Raw genomic sequence first — 17950 nt, 5'->3', positions numbered from 1 at the left:
AACTCATAGATAACGCACCGTCTCACAAGGCTCATATTGCGAACGCTTTTTTGACCAAAACTCGACAAATATCATCGAACAACCACCGTATTCACCGGATTTAGCCGCTTGTGCCTTTTTCCTTTCTATTTGAGTCGATAGGGGCCATTTAGGAGAATTCGCTAAAAGAGCTGAAGAAGATCTCTTCAAACGCGTTTCAAAGGTGTTTTGATGACTATACTAATTGTTGGCATATATATATATTGCTTCGAATGGAGCCTATTTTGAAGGCGACAAAATAAATTTTAATGATTAAACAATTATTTTGCGTTTTATTGAATAGTTCCCGGTACTTTTTTGTCAGAATACATACGTGACATGAGAAAAAGAGTTTTATTTCGAGTTTGATAACTTGATTTTTGTGTTGTACAGTGTAACTAATGTTATAATTTCATTAAGTTTAAGTTCCCTCAATAAAATTATGTGAGTAAATGCTCATAAAGTCAAAGGACTGTCCATTCATGCAGTACACCGACAAGTAATTCTTGTCCCTGTCACTGAGAACTCTCTCCTAGGGGTCAAGTTGGTGGTCAGGGCAAGATGTTATATCCTTTGTTAGGTGATGTCTTTTTCGAACTCGGTGAAACCGAATGATCCATGCGAGACAATAAAAACATTATCTCTGTTGTAGAGTAAATCATCAAAGCTTCTGTAAAGCTTCCCGCCATCAGTAGAAGATGCATCAAGTGTACTAAAACAGTTATAGGATTGTACACCTGTAAATATAGTATAGGATTTGAGCGAAATATGTCATTGAAAGACATGCAAATTAATTTCTTCAAGATATATGTAGAATTGTTTAAGGAAACCGAAGAAGGTCGCTGAAGATAGAATTTCGAAATTTCAGAATTGGATACAAGAAGCGGGTCGTGGTTTTATTTCTTTTTCATGGTATTTCGACAGCTAACTTGCGCTGAAAGTGAAAGAATTTCAATACCATGTATCTTACCACATTTCGCTTTGCGTTTAAACAATATTCCGAAATATTTAAAACTTACTCCCATAGCGGATGTTGTGTTGCCGAAATAGTGCAACAATTAAAAAGGAATTTCGGTTGAGATAATATACTAATGTGGTCGGCGTAGCCGAATGGACTGGTGCGTGACTACCATTCGGAATTCACAGAGAGAACGTAGGTTCGAAACTCGGTGAACCACCACAATTAAGAACAAGTTTTTTCTAAGAGCGGTCGCCCCTTGGCAGGCAATGGCAAACCTCCGAGTGTATTTCTGCCCTCCATTTGTGGAACAACATGAAGACGCACGCCACAAATAGGAGGAGGAGTTCGATCAATCACCCAAAAATGGTGTACGCGCCAATTATATATACCTACATAATGTACCAACTGCACTTGTGTGTATAAACTAAATTAATGAGGAAAGTTCGAGAAATTGGTTTGTTAATTGCCAAGACAAACTGTCCTCGTGTTTGTCAAGCCCGCTCAACCGCGGATGTTGCTACTTTTCCGATGGTGTCCGCATTAACTGAAGAACATTAATCGCTAGCAACTCAACATTAGCTGCACTTACTTTAAGAGAATTGCGCATAAGCATGTCGGCCTATTCATCTATAAGGTTTTATTGACTTAGAAAATGAATGCAAAGAAAAATTCGCTTCCATAACGCTTCTCCACATGATTTTTGAGGCCGCTGGGAACTGACAGCTCAAAAAGTAATTTTAACCATTTTCATCTCGCCGCAAGCAAATTGAAGTATTTGGGGTACGGAAAACTCTGCAATGCATTCTGAGCGCGTGAAATTTTTGTGTGGCTTATGAAATTATGATACATGTAAAAAATTTTCGGGAATTTTTCTTCGAAAACAAAGACGGAAACAACATTTCGGTTAACGAAGAGTGCTACAAAGACGTGATCCTAATTTTTGTTTGGCAGCACAATCGAGGATTGAAGGTTTGGGTATGGGCGAGCTCATCAAGAGGGAACCGCATGCCAAACAGGTCGTCCAAAAACCGAACTTTTGCCCATCATGTTCGATAATCGCCTCCACGAAGTTAACAAAGTTAGTATTTTTGTATAAACATATCGACATTTTAAGAATTATTCGGCGTTTAAACACAATATTGCTCACTTCCTAACTACTGCATGACCAGCTGCAGTGGATCTTTGAATGAATTTACATTCCCTAAGTAATTATGTTGCATAGCAGGTATTGTTCCCTGTAATTCCTCAGTTTTGCGCATTGTTTCGTATAGTTGTATAAGTACGAGTAGTACTTGCGCAAATAAACTCATAGACAATAATAAAGAATGAAGCTTTCAACATCAGACAGACGGACGGAAATTAAGATCTAACATATAGCAAGTGAACATGGTTTTTGTCCGAACTCAAGTTTTAGTCGAGATTTACTATGTCGTTACAGAGATACACACCACCAAAAACTAGTGGGGGACCGCCCATTTTCCAAAATAATTATTTTAGCATATTTATTTTTTAGGCTTAACACTTTTACCAAATTTGAATAATTTACAAGTGAAATATTTTTTTTCTTTAAAAACTACCGTTATATTGGAAGTGAGCATGGGTATCGACCGATTTTGGTCATTTTTAACACGAATCCACTTTCGACAATGAGTAATATGAGTACCAAGTTTCATTTAAAAAAATTAATTTTTGCTCGACTTATCGTGCGCAAGGACGACGGACAGACGATTGGACAGACATGGCTAAAGCGACTCCTCTCATCATTCTCTTGCATTATACGCAAATATATGCCTCTATCTATCTCGATTTCCTTGGGCTGTTACCTGTGCTGTTACACAAGTCCGCCGGTATAAAAATATGTGTTCCACTCACCTCTGCCGGCGATCGCTTGAATGTCTGATGGTCTACATCCTTCTTTCCCCGCACACCCACAAACGCATTCACCGGCCCACGTTTCTCATCCAACATAGGCAACGGCAGCGTACCATCCTCATCATTATACAAGTAGTTCATTACCCCAGCAGCTGGTCGCTTTCCTCGCATTCCAGTGAAACCAGTTGGCGCTCGTTTTGTGACATCATTCTGTGATAATGCTTTGCGATTTATCAAGTTATTGAAAAAGTTCTGCATCAGAGCTTCACGCAAATGATCCTCTTCCAGCCGTTGCAAAAGTGAGTCAATGCGATTAAAATCGCTGCCGGAATACTTTTTGCCTCGCACTCCATAAAAAGTACTGGACGCTTTTTTGAAGCGTGGGTCCAGTGTCAACAATCGATCGTATGCATTATTCAGCTCATTTGCATAGGCCACCTGTTGTGTGGGGTCAATGCTCCAATCGGCGTAGTTATCACCATCCACTGCTAGACTATTGGCGTTGCTGTAATCGGTGAACTCATATTCCTTTTTGCCGCGCATACCAATGAAGCCATTCGGTGTACGCTTGACTATGTTCAGTGCTCGCAGCGGATTGCTGAAGAGAATGCGGGAAGGAGAAAAGGGGATAAGATATGAGAGGGAAATTACACTTTAATTGTAATTAAATTATTAGTTTATGAACCCGTTGTTTAAATTTAACTTTCGGTACACGTTATTCAATAATTAGTTGTTAATTTTACGAAAATAGTACTTGAGAAAATGAAATTGGCGAATAACGGTACACTTAAAACATTTAAAAATATTTGATTAAGGTAGAAAATTCAAAATTTGTTTAAAATTTTCCTTGCCCTGCGCTCTTTTAAATGCCAAACTTAGTTTAACCTCGCGATGACATTTACTGTTACTTTTTAGGCGAAAATTCAAACCTAGACGTTTAGGATATGACGGTATGAGATGCCCTTGCCCGCCTTCCAAAATACTCCAATCTAACGCCAGAATATAGGAAATTTATCTATTTCTATCGTGGACTAAAAATAAACAGAATATTTATTTTTTAAATTATATTATCCGATAAAGAATCTCAAATAGCTATTAATTAAAAAAAATTAAAATATTTAAAGCTATAATTTTTTACGCTCTCAACTGTCCATATTTTTACGCTCTCCACTGTATAACTCAATTGCCTGACGACAAATTGCAATCAAAATATTCTTCGAAATGTGAAAAAAAAACACAAAATAATTAAATTTGTTCTGTTTGCGTTCATTGCCGTTAGCGCCCATTGCTCATTAATTATTTTCAAACACTTTTCACTCCACTAAAAACGCAAGTTTTCAGTTCTCCAGCTTTTCTTAAACATACGCATCTACCCATTCAGTTTCATGCTACTCAATAATTTTCTTTGTATTTCTTACCCGAGATGAAATGGCAAATTATGCTTGTCCTTATCATTGGGTGTATCGTTGTTTTCATTGTTGTTGTTGTCCGCCGGTGTAGTGGTGTCGCCTAATGTTGAAACATCACGTTTGCCCCGTTCGTTTATGACCTTTTAATGTTTGAAGGCATGAAGAAAGCAGCGCGGGAAAATAAAATTTTAGAAAATTGTTCATATTTTTGGCTTAAAGTTACAAAGTCACGTTTAATTTACATACATACATGCATATATTCATATAGTGTGTACTAATACGTTGCAGGGTTTAAATTAGGAACTATCTATTTCACTATTTTGTTTTGAGAGCAGCATTAATATGAGTCAGTTTGATAAAAAGAAGGCAAAAACGGCCAAAATTTGACGAAAACATACATTATTGAAAAAGTGGGCCATTTCGGGCAAATAGCTCACCTTAAAGCCATGTAATATTCATTTGAGTAAGGAGCTACAGCTACCTGACCTTGCTAGGCGTCGAGGTTTCTCAAATTCGAGAAAATATAAAATAAAATCCGCCGCTGAAAAATATTTTTGATTCGGTAGGTGTAATCAGCAGCAGTTATCCCTCTATATTTAGATATATTGTGGCACTGCTAGATCCGACTTTTTTTCCAATTTAACCTATAAATATATATATGTATATATTATATATAAATAAATCTTCCTATTTGTGACGTGAGTCTTGATGTTGTTCCACAAATGGAGGGACCTGCACTTTTAAGCCGACTCCGAACGGCAAATGGTTTTTATGAGAGCTTTTTTGTGACAGAAATACACTCGGAGGTTTGCCATTGCCTACCGAGGGTCGACCGCTATTAGAAAATATTTTTTCTTCATTTTGATGTTTCACGGATATTTGAACCTACGTCTTCTTACGTCTTCCGTACCAACCCATTCGGCTGTGGCGGCCGAATAGCTAAGATAAATATTTTTGTTAATCTCTCAATGAAATGTTTTCAAAGATATTGCGTTCGAACATTGCAGAACTCTGAGGAGTAGTAGAGAAGGTGCAGAATACACTTTCAATCTTGCCCTGTAATAACTTTGATACTAAGCAGTGTGCTGATAGGATAACAAGGTTGTTGAATAACTTTTGCGGTTCAATAAGAGAGGGCGTTGCTACTAGCCTAAATAATATATGTTTTTGTTATGTTGGTACACTCTTCATATGAAAGTATGTGTATTCTTTCTTTGTTTACAAGCCATGTAGTATCGATAATAAATTATCGTGCAGTGGTTGAACTTTTATTTTTGGTTTAAAAGCAAAGGAAATTTATAAACGGATGTTGAAAGTATATAAGAACTTCCCCCCTTAAATAGTACAGTAGAAAGATGGAGTAAACAATATTTTGACTGAAATATTCGCTTTCAGAAAGTTGGGTGCATAATAGGTGACGCATTCGCTAATAATGGAACAAGAACACATTCGAATGCGACTTTCTTAGCAACATTAGGACGTTTTCGAAAGCGTTTGGTTTTACCTCGTCAACAGATCTAGCACGATGTACAGAGTTCAGAGGTGTGGTTAGCTGACATAACTGGGGCCATGACATTGGTTTATTTACGATTGTGTTGGTGGTATACGAAATACATTAACACAGTTCCCGTTCATATTACTTCATTGCCGTGTGAATAACGGCTGATTACACAAGTGTGTGAATTTGTGTGCGAGCAGAATTATGCTGCCGAGTACCCAGTGAGGTGGCAGTCGAAGTTTCTCTCACAATTTTGCTTCGCGTGGTCTAACCTGGTTATTATCATGCTTACATCTGGCTTGCTTCTAGAAGTATTCTGATTTTAATTAGTCTTATCTCATCTGAGAAACTCTTTCGCTTTGCAGTTTCCGCCTATATATCTGTGACCAGTGACTAGATATAATATAGGGTGGGCACCGAGTCTACGAAATCAAGCCCCAAGCTTTTTTAATTTGCACTTTTACACTTGGGTTTCGTATGCCGTATTTATCACAAGAATAGGATTTAGCACAATTGGCGACTACCATGAACTAGTGTGATTATGCATGATACACGAGAAGCAGATTCTTGCTTTAAACCCGGAACATCAATACGTTTGATCGCACTATGAATATAAAAGTATGTACTTATGTCTTATTTTAATGAATTAATTCGGTGGTCGGAGAAAGCTTAAAATTGTCGCATTTGTAAAACAACGTCAAGACGCACACAACAAACTGGATAAGCTTGGTCAAAAATCTAATAAAGGACGTATTGGCCCATTTATTATTATCATTGCTATTACTATTACTGCTTAGCTGTAAGTAAGCCCAGATATGATTCCAGAGACGAGACCTTATACCGAAAAGACGGTTGTTTGATGGGGATTCCATGCCGACCTTGTGGTTTCTTTGCTTACGTTGGCTAATATTTTACTGTAAAGGGCACCAGTTAACAGTAACGTCACCTTATTTTTTCTTTCCAACTGCGTGGGTTCAAAAATTGTGAAATATGGTTCCAGAAAGATGGATCTACATGCTTCAACGTCTATGCACTGCCAACATGTTTTTTACAAAAACGGGCCGGCCAAGTGACTCTTTCGGTTGTATGATTTGAGAGTTTTGGCCTGTTTTTGTTACTGCTATAAGTCATTTTGTCTCTGTTAACAAGCCAGTGACATTAAAATAGCTCCAAGCTAGTGGGTCTTTGCTCGTCCCTGGAACGAAAATTTGCAGTAGTACCCATCGATACATGAGGGTAGAGTAATTGAAGATTAGCTTCGATCGTATTGAGCGCATCTATGGCTAAAATATGTAGTATGAGATGGTATTACACTAAAAAGAAATGTATAGTTCTTAATGCAAAATCCTTTTCATAAAAACATATGTACATATACAGATGTAAGTATCCCATATATAAGGCAATATTTCCTGACATTTTAGGCAATCTTATTTACTGAACTACTCACATACGTCCATTGCGCAAAGTCACTATAAAAAGCTTTTTTAATTTTCAAGATGTGCCTTTGCACAAACTTTAAAATGACATTTCCTCTTTGAGTCGGTGCTACTTTGTATTTGTCCCGTAGATAGTTTCGAGTTTTGTTGTTGTTGTAATGCATTTCTTGTGATCAACTTACCTTTGGGTAATTAAGCTCCTCATGCGTCGGCGACACATTTCCGGTGCCATTTGCCGCTACTACCGCATTCCAAAGTAAAAGCAATAGCAACAGCTTGCAGCAGCACGCAGTGGTGTATTTCAGAATTTGCACAGCCATTTAAAGTTTGTTTGAAAAGAGGAAAATGCGGTGATTGTAGTGGTGATGGAAAGGATAGCTGAAATGGGAAAAATTGAGAAAATTTGCATATGGGTAAAGTATTTTATGTTAGTACATTTACATATGTGAAGGAAATTTTCAATGAAAAATGCCTTGAATCAGGCGAATCCATTCAAAGGGATGTCACTGGAGCAGTTTATTTTGTGATTTTGTGTTTTGATTGTCAAAGTTTGCTTCACGTATATTTTTCTTATTTTTGCTGAAACTCAGATAGTCGGTCTCAGTTCCAACTCACCGAAAAAATTCCGTAGGCATTTCAACATTTTATATTTTTGATAACTGATTTGATTTTGATTTTTATTTTATATTTTAGGCCCCTCATTTGGAAATGCTGGATCCTTCATGGAAGCATCTTGTAACGCTTCAAGAAAAGTTTTTTATACCTAATCAAATAGAAACAATGGACCGTTTAACGTCCACGAGAACTCAGAAGTCAATATTTTCAATGTCATTTCCCACACAAAGAGCAATGTTGAACTACTAAGCGGAAAATAAATACTTACGCAGCCTAAAGAAGATCTATCAAAGAACGATAGGATTATATGTCGCTTGACACCAGCTGAGACCTCTAAGCACCAAAGATGGGTTTTAGAATACTCAAACTGTGCCCAAATGAAAAACTGGAGCACTTTGTAGAACTCTAGAACTCTAGCTTACTGAAACTGCGTTCTATCGCGGCAGACGGCGGAGCAGATGAAGATGTCAACTGCAGGTTAAACAAAGCATGGGCGGCATTCGGATGAATGCATACAGTATGGGCGAGCTAGCAAATCTCCAGCCGCTCTAAACTGCGAATATTCAGGTAATGTGTGAAGACAGTACTGTTGCATGCAAGTGAACCATTGCTGGTCTCTAACACCATCGCACAGAGGCTCCAGAAATGCCTCCACATCATCTATAGAATATTCCATCAACAACGAAGCGGTGTGGGGATCAACGAATGAGGAGCTCATCCTATGGCAAATCAAACGTAGATAGTGGCGATGGATAGGCTACACCCGCAAGGGAGCAACATCACATGGGACGGGGCAAAAACAAACAGCCCAGAACCGTATATGATGTAAGAGTCTTGTCGATACCCTTTGTTCCCGAGTGGAGTGAACAAGGGGGTAAAAATAAATAAATAGAATTTGCGCGTAGGTTTTTCTTATCTTCGAATGGCAGATGTTTTTATGAAAAATCTTTTCATTGCGAAAATACATTAAGAGGATTATCATTGTTTGCCGAGGGGCAACCGCTTTTAGAAAAAACTTTTACTTGCACCCACTATAAGGTGGTCACGCACAAAACTCATTCCGATCCGACGGCCTGTGCTGGTCTTCTTGTAAATAACACTGTGCAAGATCAAAGTTTGGCGAAAGGCTTTGGTAGTTCATCTGACTTCTTTAATACTTTCTAAATTCAATTATCTTTGTCAATTTAGTTTCAGTTTACGAGATAATGGTGTTTGAGAATTTCCCTCGCGCTCGTTGAGAGCTATACATTCTGTCAAAAAAGTACCGGGAATTGTTCAATAAAACGCAAAATAATTGTTTAATCATCAAAATTTATTTTGTTGCCTTCAAAATAGGCTCCATTCGAAAAAATACACATATGCCAACGATTATTCCAGTCATCAAAGCATCTTTTAAATGCGTTTAAAGAGATCTTTTTCAGCTTCTTCAGTGAATTCTCCTTAATGCAAAAGCCTTATTCCACTCGTAGAGCCGTGTTTTTCACTCGCCCACTCGCCATAGGCTTTCTGCAACATTTTGAACGATTCGACACACAAAATCCCGTTCAAAACACCAAATTTAAGACACATTCTTTGTTCGATATTTTTTCCATGGTGAAAATCGCAGAGCACACCTGCGATTGATTGATATAATTAATTGCTAAAAACAAGTAATTGACTGACACGCTCAAACTCTGCTACACTATAGAGGATATTTGTAGCACCCTTCTAGCAAAAAAATGTAGACATATGTCCAACGCTCGCTTTTTAAATGAACAAGTCCTGATATTTTTTTGACAGAATGTATTTGAAAGTGTATGGATGCCTGGTTTGATGGGAAGCTCTTCGGAAGGGCTATAATATCACTAAATTGGGAAGGGTGCAAAGGACTGAATGCATTGGCATTACTGGAGCATGTAAAGCTTGCTCCAGTGCTGCCCTGAATGTCCTTTTGCACGTTATTTCCATCGCAGCGCAAAGTGCAATTAGGTTGAAGGAGGTTGGCCTCTGCAGGCAATCTCTCAAGGGATATGGTAGCATTTTCGGGCAGTTAACACTGTGATTTCTCCGAACTTCGAACAGATCTCTTTATACGCAAACTAGAGTTTGAGGGTCGTGCTAGGGCAATCTTTCCAAATAGGCAAGATTGGATCGAGGGGAAAATCTGCACCGAAGCTTGCCCCTCTGTCTTCCCTGACGGGATTTTCTCTAAATCAGCCAATTTATCTACCTCCTTCAAACTGCCGAATACTGCTAGCGTTTTTCAAGCAGGAGCCTTTGCGATCCTACAGGCATGCAAAATGCTTAGGGAACGCGGGAGCGAGAGAGATATGTACATTTTCTCCTATGGCCAAGCCGCGATTAAGGCTCCGACGACGCTATGGTGCAGAACGAAACTAGTAAGCTCCTGTAATGAGGATATCAAATTTCTTGGGTGTGCAGGAAACATTTTTCTAATCTGGGTTCCAGGACATAGGAGTATAGAGGGAAATGAAATTGATGAGCTGCTAGGAATTGAATTGACCTCAGAGACCTTCTACCCGGGCATCGGCATCAGTTGTTAAAGGGGAACTGCATAAATTATTTCTCAGGAAAGCGCAGCAAAGATGGAGCTTCATTTCTTCATGTGATATTTCGAAAACCCTTTGGCCCCAGTACAATATACGGAGGATACGGAAAGTCCTTTGGACTCCTCTCTATTCAATTTCCATACTCGTAGCTGTGGAAAGGAGGAAGGGAGTTGGGTTCAAAGCGTCTGAGACAGACAAATCTCAATAGCTATCTCTCTGACATGAATGGTATTAATTTGAGGCACAATATCAAGATGCATAGCGGAAATTGGCGGAGAATCTCGATAAATCACCTAACAAAGGCTGTTACACAGGGAAAGAAGTATATGTATCATCTTTTAAGGAATGCAATTGTTTTTTGTAAATTTGAAAGCAATGCGTACATGCGGGTTTCAGGTTAGACTGCCACATGCAACAAATTTATCGGAGGAGGAGTGCGAATTGATACGGAGCTTAAATGAAGCTGGTACAAAAATTGACGATATAGCTGCTAGAGTGAATCGACAAAGAAATATTTGTTAAAAATCGCTATATTTATTGAAGAATCAAGCACCTCTGTAGTCCGTCTAAATTAGACGAATGGCATAAGCGTGAAATGCGGCGTCTAGCTGTGCGGCCTATAGACCCAGACTCATGTAGATCTCAACATATCCAGAAGAAAAGTCCATCAAATCTTAACCGAAAGTAAATTAATTAGTTGTATGAGTTCCGAGAGGCTGTACCCAATTTATTGTAACGCCACAGAAATAAATGTTTAGCATTTGCTGAAAAACTTAAACTTTGGATCGACTAGTCTTGTTGTAAGTATTAGCGCGAAGTCCGAAAATCCCGCCAAATGTGCGGCAATCCGGCGAAACTGCAGTGATCTGCAGAAAGCATTTCAATTTCTATCAACAATTCTGCCAAAAAGTGGTGAAGCAGAACTGTGATTCTCATCTGCTGAACTTAAATGAAATAAATTTAGGTAATGCTTGGTGGATACCACTCTCGATAGTTTAATGCTTTTCAGATAACCAACGTTTCGGATAACGATAATTTATTTTTCTTTTGTTTAAATAATTCGATTTCAATTTTAGTATTCGCATAAATGCACTAAATCGCTTCTATTATTGTAGAAATTATAATTTATATTATATTATTGTACTTTGGCACTAATTTTATTTAATATCGATTTCGAATAGGGATTTGAAATAATTTTAGGCAGTTCCGGCTGTAGCAAATATATTTGTACTTGCGGTTCAAAAACTTTGTTATGGAGATTCTTTTATTATGCGTGCAATACAAAGAAGCTTCTTTCACCCAGAAAGGAACCGATTTCGGAGTGGTTAGCGATCAGCCCGGATCTAAACAAAATTGAAAACTTCCTATTGATTTTTGACAATTTTTTTCCTTGACAGGGTTGCGCAAAACATAAAAAAAATGTCGTACATTTGTTATATGGGGCAAATGTGCAACTCAGCAAAGGAAATAAATGATCAAAAATCAATGAGAATTTTGATCTACTTCACACTAACACTTTGGTATACAAAAATTTAATAGACTATAAACTGCATACCATACAAAAATTTCCCAACAATTTAGAATAGAAAGTGTTAAATTTTGATGGAAATTGGATGAATGTTTAAAAATTTTCCATAAAGTTTAAAACTTAGATTTATGTGGTTTTTATTATATAATGAAATATGTTTTAATAAAAAAATTTGGTTTGAAAAAAAAGAAAAAAATTGTGACCTTATCATTGTTATTATTATTGGCGTGTTCTAATTACATAAATTTTCATTATAAAATTAAAAACTTAGACTATTTACAAAACATTTCTCGCTCTCTGGAATTGGATGTTTTATTACTAACTGTATGCCTCCACGTAGTTTTTGGTTTTTGTATACCACGTTCGGCGAAATCGCATCTCTCGAAGATCATGGCGAGAGTGATAATAAGTAAAAGCAAGGAGAGAGAGCGCAACCCTGGTTCAGGTGCCTGCTGCTGGTGTCTCCATTTTATGAGCTTTTTATTATATTATATTATATTAGTTAGCTTTGGTGGGATACCGCGAACTTCAAGTGCGGCCAAGTATAGCGTAGCGTTGAGTCGGCAGATTGTGCGATGATTTTGGACATTGTACTGATATGATCGATTCACGAGTGATTACGACAATTCAGCTGCATTTTGTGCCTCTCTACCTAGGACTTCGTAGAATTTCATCTCAATTTGTTCCTTTATAAGTTTACTCAATGCATTATTGCCCTACGCTCTTCGATTAAGTGCCAGGTATCAAACGAGAGCTACTGTTTGCGTCGAGTGTGGCCAAGAGTTTCTGAGCATATGTCATGCAATTGGCGTTTAATACTGCTCCTGATGGCGTTTGTATTTTTATTGTTATCGGGAGTTTGGACTCTACCCAATCTATTGCATATGGCAACACGGGTACGTTTGCTTGCTATTTTGGAGACGGCGAATTTTTTACGTCTATTTATTTTAGTATTACATATCGCAAACAAATCGAGTTTAGCTTCGGCAACTAACAGGTGGTGATCGCGGCCGATATCCGGTCTGTGTTTATTTCGAACGTCATGATTGCATTCAAAATTATCCATTTACTCATTATCATTATGTCACTTGTTTTATATCAATCGTATACCCCGCACCTATTCTGTTGAAAAAGCATTGCGCCCAACGGAAGGTTAATAAATTGAACTCAAAACTCATTGCTTTGACATCTGCCAGTTACCAGGCAGATAAATACGTCATAGGTTTAAATTTATGGGCAAACTCTCTTGTAAGTGCATACATATTCATAAAAACTAAAGACTGGTTTATTTTAGTAGTGATATTTTTCCGCAAACGATTAAAAGACTAACAAGAATATTAACAATAACAATAACAATAGCAATAAGATTACAAATAAAATTAAATCAATAATCAGAAATCGAATTAAATAAAAAAGGCCATCTGCTGTTATAGAAAGAAAACATGTCGATCGTGCGAGTGAACTCACTGACGTGCCATTGTCCAACCGGCAAATTACTTAATCGATTTTAACAAGCCAGAACCAGTTTATATGTATTTCTTTAATAGTGGAAACAGGTATTTAGTTCTTTAGATAGCACACCAATTTTATTCATATTATTTATAGTTAAACAATTTTTTAATATATCTTTTTGTATACATACATTAACCCTCCGTTGGGTACCTGGGTCTGGTCAGAATTTTTCGACTTTGGACGTGAATTTGACATATTTTTATTATAGCCAACTATGGTTTATAACTATGCTTGTATATTCGGATTTAACTTTCCAGCACATTTGCTTTAATTTTATTCTTATACGAGTATATAAGAGTGACATTCTTATCTGAGTATTTTTTATAAATAGTTGCATTTTGTTCTATTTTATACACTCATCATTGTTCTAACTTAACTCAATTGACTACCATTTGGGAGTGTGTTCGAATCTTCATGCATGACACAGCAAAATGAACGAAAAAATTTCTTCTAATACCGGTCGCCCCTCAGCAAGCAATGGCAAGCCTCCGAGTGTATTTCTGCCAGGAAAAAGCTCCTCATAAAAAATATCTGCCGTTCGGAGTCGGCTTGAAACTGTAGGTTGCTCTATTTGTGGAACAACATCAAGACGCACACCACAAATAGGAGAAGGAGTTCGGTCAAATACCTAATAGAAGTGTGCGCGCCAATTATTTATTTATTTTTTTTTTTTATATATTTGTACGAACATATATGCAAATACATAAATCGCTCTCCATATATACGTTTCTTGGCATGCGTTTGGGTTTGATAGAATATTTATGTCTTGCCTGAGGCAATAATGCATGGACGAATAAATAAATTGAGCTTTCAACAACGAAATGCACACAGAAATTTACATACATTTTTATAAAATTATATTTACCATGTCGGCATACGTATAACCACAAAGCCAAGACTGGGCAAAGTTGGTTGAAAGCGAGGCTTACACCAAAGCCAATCGAACTTTAAGAGTGCATTAAAAAATGGAAATGATTGCGTGTGTACATACTCAATGAAATGTAACGGAACGAGGATAGACTATATGGATAGGATACGTGTGAGTGTGTGAAAAAATTCAAAACATACGCATATAAGTAAAAATTAAATCATCTCGTGAAGTAAAAAGTTCGTATGCGATGTGCCCAAATGAGAATATTTTATGCTAAATAAATATAAGTAGAGGGTGAGCCGTGGGCTTCTTTGGTTTTAGAAATTCTTTAAAAAAGTTTAATGACGTTATTTTAAGAATGTGGTTAAATATTTCAAAGTACTGCTCATTGGTAAAAATACCGTACTGGAAGATATATATACAAGTTTACATATAATTGGCGCGTATACTTTTTTTGGGTGTTTGGCCGAGCTCCTCCTCCTATTTGTGGCGTGCGTCTTGATGTTGTTCCTACAGTTTCAAGCCGACTCCAACTGCAAATATTTTTTATGAAGAGCTTTTTCATGGCAGAAATACACTCGAAGGTTTGCCATTGCCTGCGAAGGGGCGACCGCTATTAGAAAAAAACTTTTTCTTAATTTTGGTGTTTCACCGCGATGTGAACCTACGTTCTCTCTGAATTCCGAATGGTAGCCACATACCAAGCTATTCGCCTACAGCGGCCGCCGGATGAACAGTTAATAATTTGAGGCAATCCATGAATCGATCCATATTTTGACTTCTTCATAAGTGAGAAAATATTGATCAGCTAGAACGTGTGCCATCAGTTCAAACGAATGATAGTCAGTTGGGGCAACATCTCTTGAAGAGTTGGCCTACCAATTTAGTCTTTCTAAAGATGTCTTCACTTGTTTTGAGGCATGAGAACGGGTTTTATCCTGGAAGAAACTTAGTTGTATCTCTCTTGATGTTGCCAACATTTTTCCTCAGTACTCGATTCAAATGGATTTATTGTGTTCGATACCAGTCCTCTGTGATGATTTCACCGAATCGGCCCCACAAATGCAGAATATAACCTTTGCCAATGTTCGCTTCAAGAGCGCTCCCACTACTCACGAAAAGTTCTTTTGCTAATTAGGAATTCACTGTAAGTCTCGGATTTCAGCCACATTTTTCTTCGCAAGGAAGCTGGAAAATCAAAACTTTCCGCAAGTAGAGAGAATTTAACACAAAAACGGAATGAGAATAAATTTATAAAGAAGCTGTAATCTGGTGCTGCAGACTACCATGTTTCGGACCCCGGCGAAGTCGATCAGCCTCTGTCCGTTACCGGATGTTTCGTTGTGCAGGCTGAATTTTCCGACTTTGGGAGCAAAAATTCCCTCCTTGCCCACCCTGGCGTTGAAGTCGCCAAGCACGATTTTTATGTCGTGGCGGGGGCAGCGCTTAATGGAACGTTCTAAGTGCTCATATAATGAATCTTTGGTCGCATCGTCCTTCTCTTCCGTCGGGGCATGGGCGCAAATTAGCGATTTGTTAAAGAAACGGGCTTTGATGCGGATTGTTGCGAGACGCTCGTCCACCGGAGTGAACGACAGTACTTGGCGACGAAGCCTCTTTCCCACAACAAATCCGACCCCGAATTTGCGCTCCTTTACATGGCAGCTGTAGTAGACGTCGCTCCTATGGTTTTCTTTCCTTGCCCCGTCCATCGCATCTCTTGGATGGCAGTGATGTCAGCTTTTACTCTCACGAGGACATCAATCAGCCGGGCAGAGGCACCCCCCCACTTCCCCATTAAAGGACCGGACATTCCAGGTGCATGCCCTCAAATCATAGTCCTTAGATCGTTTGGAGGGGTCGTCATCAGTGTTGGAAGTTCTCATCCGAGGCTTTGTGTATATTTTCGTGGAGGGTTTTAAATGGCGGGTCCCAAACCCAGCGCACAACCAGCTATCCTGGAATGTTTCGCCTTCTCACTTTAGCTCATTCCCGAACGGGTGTTCGGAAGCTACCCAGAGGATACTTGGGCTAATCCCGGGAGCTGTGAGCTGCTTGAATCATATGCAGAAGAATCGTCCTGGCCACTCCCAAGTGAATGGCGATCTACATGTGGAACCATCCTCCAGATAGATACTGCTTATTGTAAAAACAGACTGCAATAACTAAAATAAATTGAAAACAAAAATATTTACTTATATTTATAAACAAGTTTTTCAAATTTAAATAGAAGAAAGGAAATAAAATTTGGCGTGGATACGGCGCCGTAAATACACATAAATTTTTCCACTTAAATCTGCTATCTCCATCCAAAATTCCATCATTCTTGATTTAGCTCAGTTAACAACGTAAGGGTATACGGGTGTGTTCAAAAAATAAGGAGAATTTTCATTTTTCTCAAAACATATTTATTTATTCATCAATTTCTATTTTATTTCCTTCAAGGTTGTGCCCCTCAGATATAATACACATGTGCAGTTCTGATATGCACTGTTTGAAATGTCCTTGAGCTCTCTCCGCGATTCGGTTTTTATCTCCTCAATCGTCGTAAAACGCCGTCCTTTCATGGGTCTCTTCAATCATGGGAACAGTAAAATGTCGCCGGGGGCCAAATCTAGTGAATACCGTGGCTCAGGCATGATAACGGTGCTGTTTTTGGCCAAATAATCTCTCACAAGCAAAAATGAGTGAGTAGGTGCATTATTATGATGCAAAAGTCATGATTTTTTTTCAAAATTCCGGGCGTTTTTTTCACGACGCATAACTTCCAGGTTATACTTCTTATTTACCGTACGACCTTGTGTTAAGAACTCCTGATGCACTACGGCATGGTAATCGATGAAAACAGTAAGCAAAATCTTGACATTTGATCAACTTGGCGTGATTTTTTTCGTCTTGGCTCTCCTGGACTCTTCCATTGTGACGATTTGGCTTTGGTTTCGATGTCATAACCATATACCCATGATTCGGCACCAGTTTTGACCCTTTTAAGCAAATCTGGATCATCATTGACGTCATTCAACAATTCCTGAACGATGCTCATGCGACGTTGTTTTTGGTCAAAATTCAGCGATTTTGGAACGAACTTCGCTCATGCCCAAAATTTCCGTAAAGATTGTATGGAATGAGCCAACCGACATGCCGACATCCTCAGCAACATCTCTAATTATTATTCGACGAATCTCCATAACAATTTTTTTCACTTTTTCAACATTTTCATCGGTTGTTGATGTGCTGAGGCGTCTTGAGCGAGCGTCGTCATTCACCTTCTGTGAAAAGCTTGTACCACTTGTTAAACTTTTTTTGACTCAGAGAACTCTCACCGTATGCCCATGTCAACATTTCAAGTGTTTTTGAGGACTTAATTCCATTTTTTACACAAAATTGATGCAACTTCTTTGATCCTTTTTTTGATAGCAGAAAATCGCCGAACACGCAAAACACTTGTATTATTTATGCCTTTCACAAACAAACTAAACATGTTACTTTGCTAAAACCGTGAACATATCTTCGGGACGAGTGTACCAACATAAAAAATAATAATAATCGAAAATCGAATGTACGTAGCCCGCGAAATTTGAAAAGTCACCTTATTTTCTGAAAAAACCTGGTATGTGGTTATTACAAATAACTACTTACGCCTACTTCTGAAATTAAATCGTATTTTTAAAAGAAATAGTG

At 38.1% G+C, this 17950-nt stretch overlaps 1 protein-coding gene across 1 annotated transcript in view; it reads right to left on the bottom strand.

Moving 5' to 3' along the window:
* LOC129248211 (tachykinins) overlaps positions 1–17950 on the bottom strand; it is an 86600-nt gene that overhangs the window by 3159 nt on the left and 65491 nt on the right. Inside the window, exons 3-5 of the mRNA XM_054887679.1 lie at positions 7377–7572; positions 4270–4400; positions 2852–3449 (exon numbers count right to left, since the gene is read on the bottom strand). Coding sequence (XP_054743654.1) covers positions 2852–3449; positions 4270–4400; positions 7377–7514 — 867 coding nt within the window. The 5' untranslated portion in view covers positions 7515–7572. The remainder of the gene's footprint in view (positions 1–2851; positions 3450–4269; positions 4401–7376; positions 7573–17950) is intronic.

This window comes from Anastrepha obliqua, chromosome 1 (assembly GCF_027943255.1).
Source record: "Anastrepha obliqua isolate idAnaObli1 chromosome 1, idAnaObli1_1.0, whole genome shotgun sequence".
In the NCBI taxonomy this organism is placed as follows: domain Eukaryota; kingdom Metazoa; phylum Arthropoda; class Insecta; order Diptera; family Tephritidae; genus Anastrepha; species Anastrepha obliqua.
This window is presented reverse-complemented; position numbering and strand designations above follow the sequence as displayed.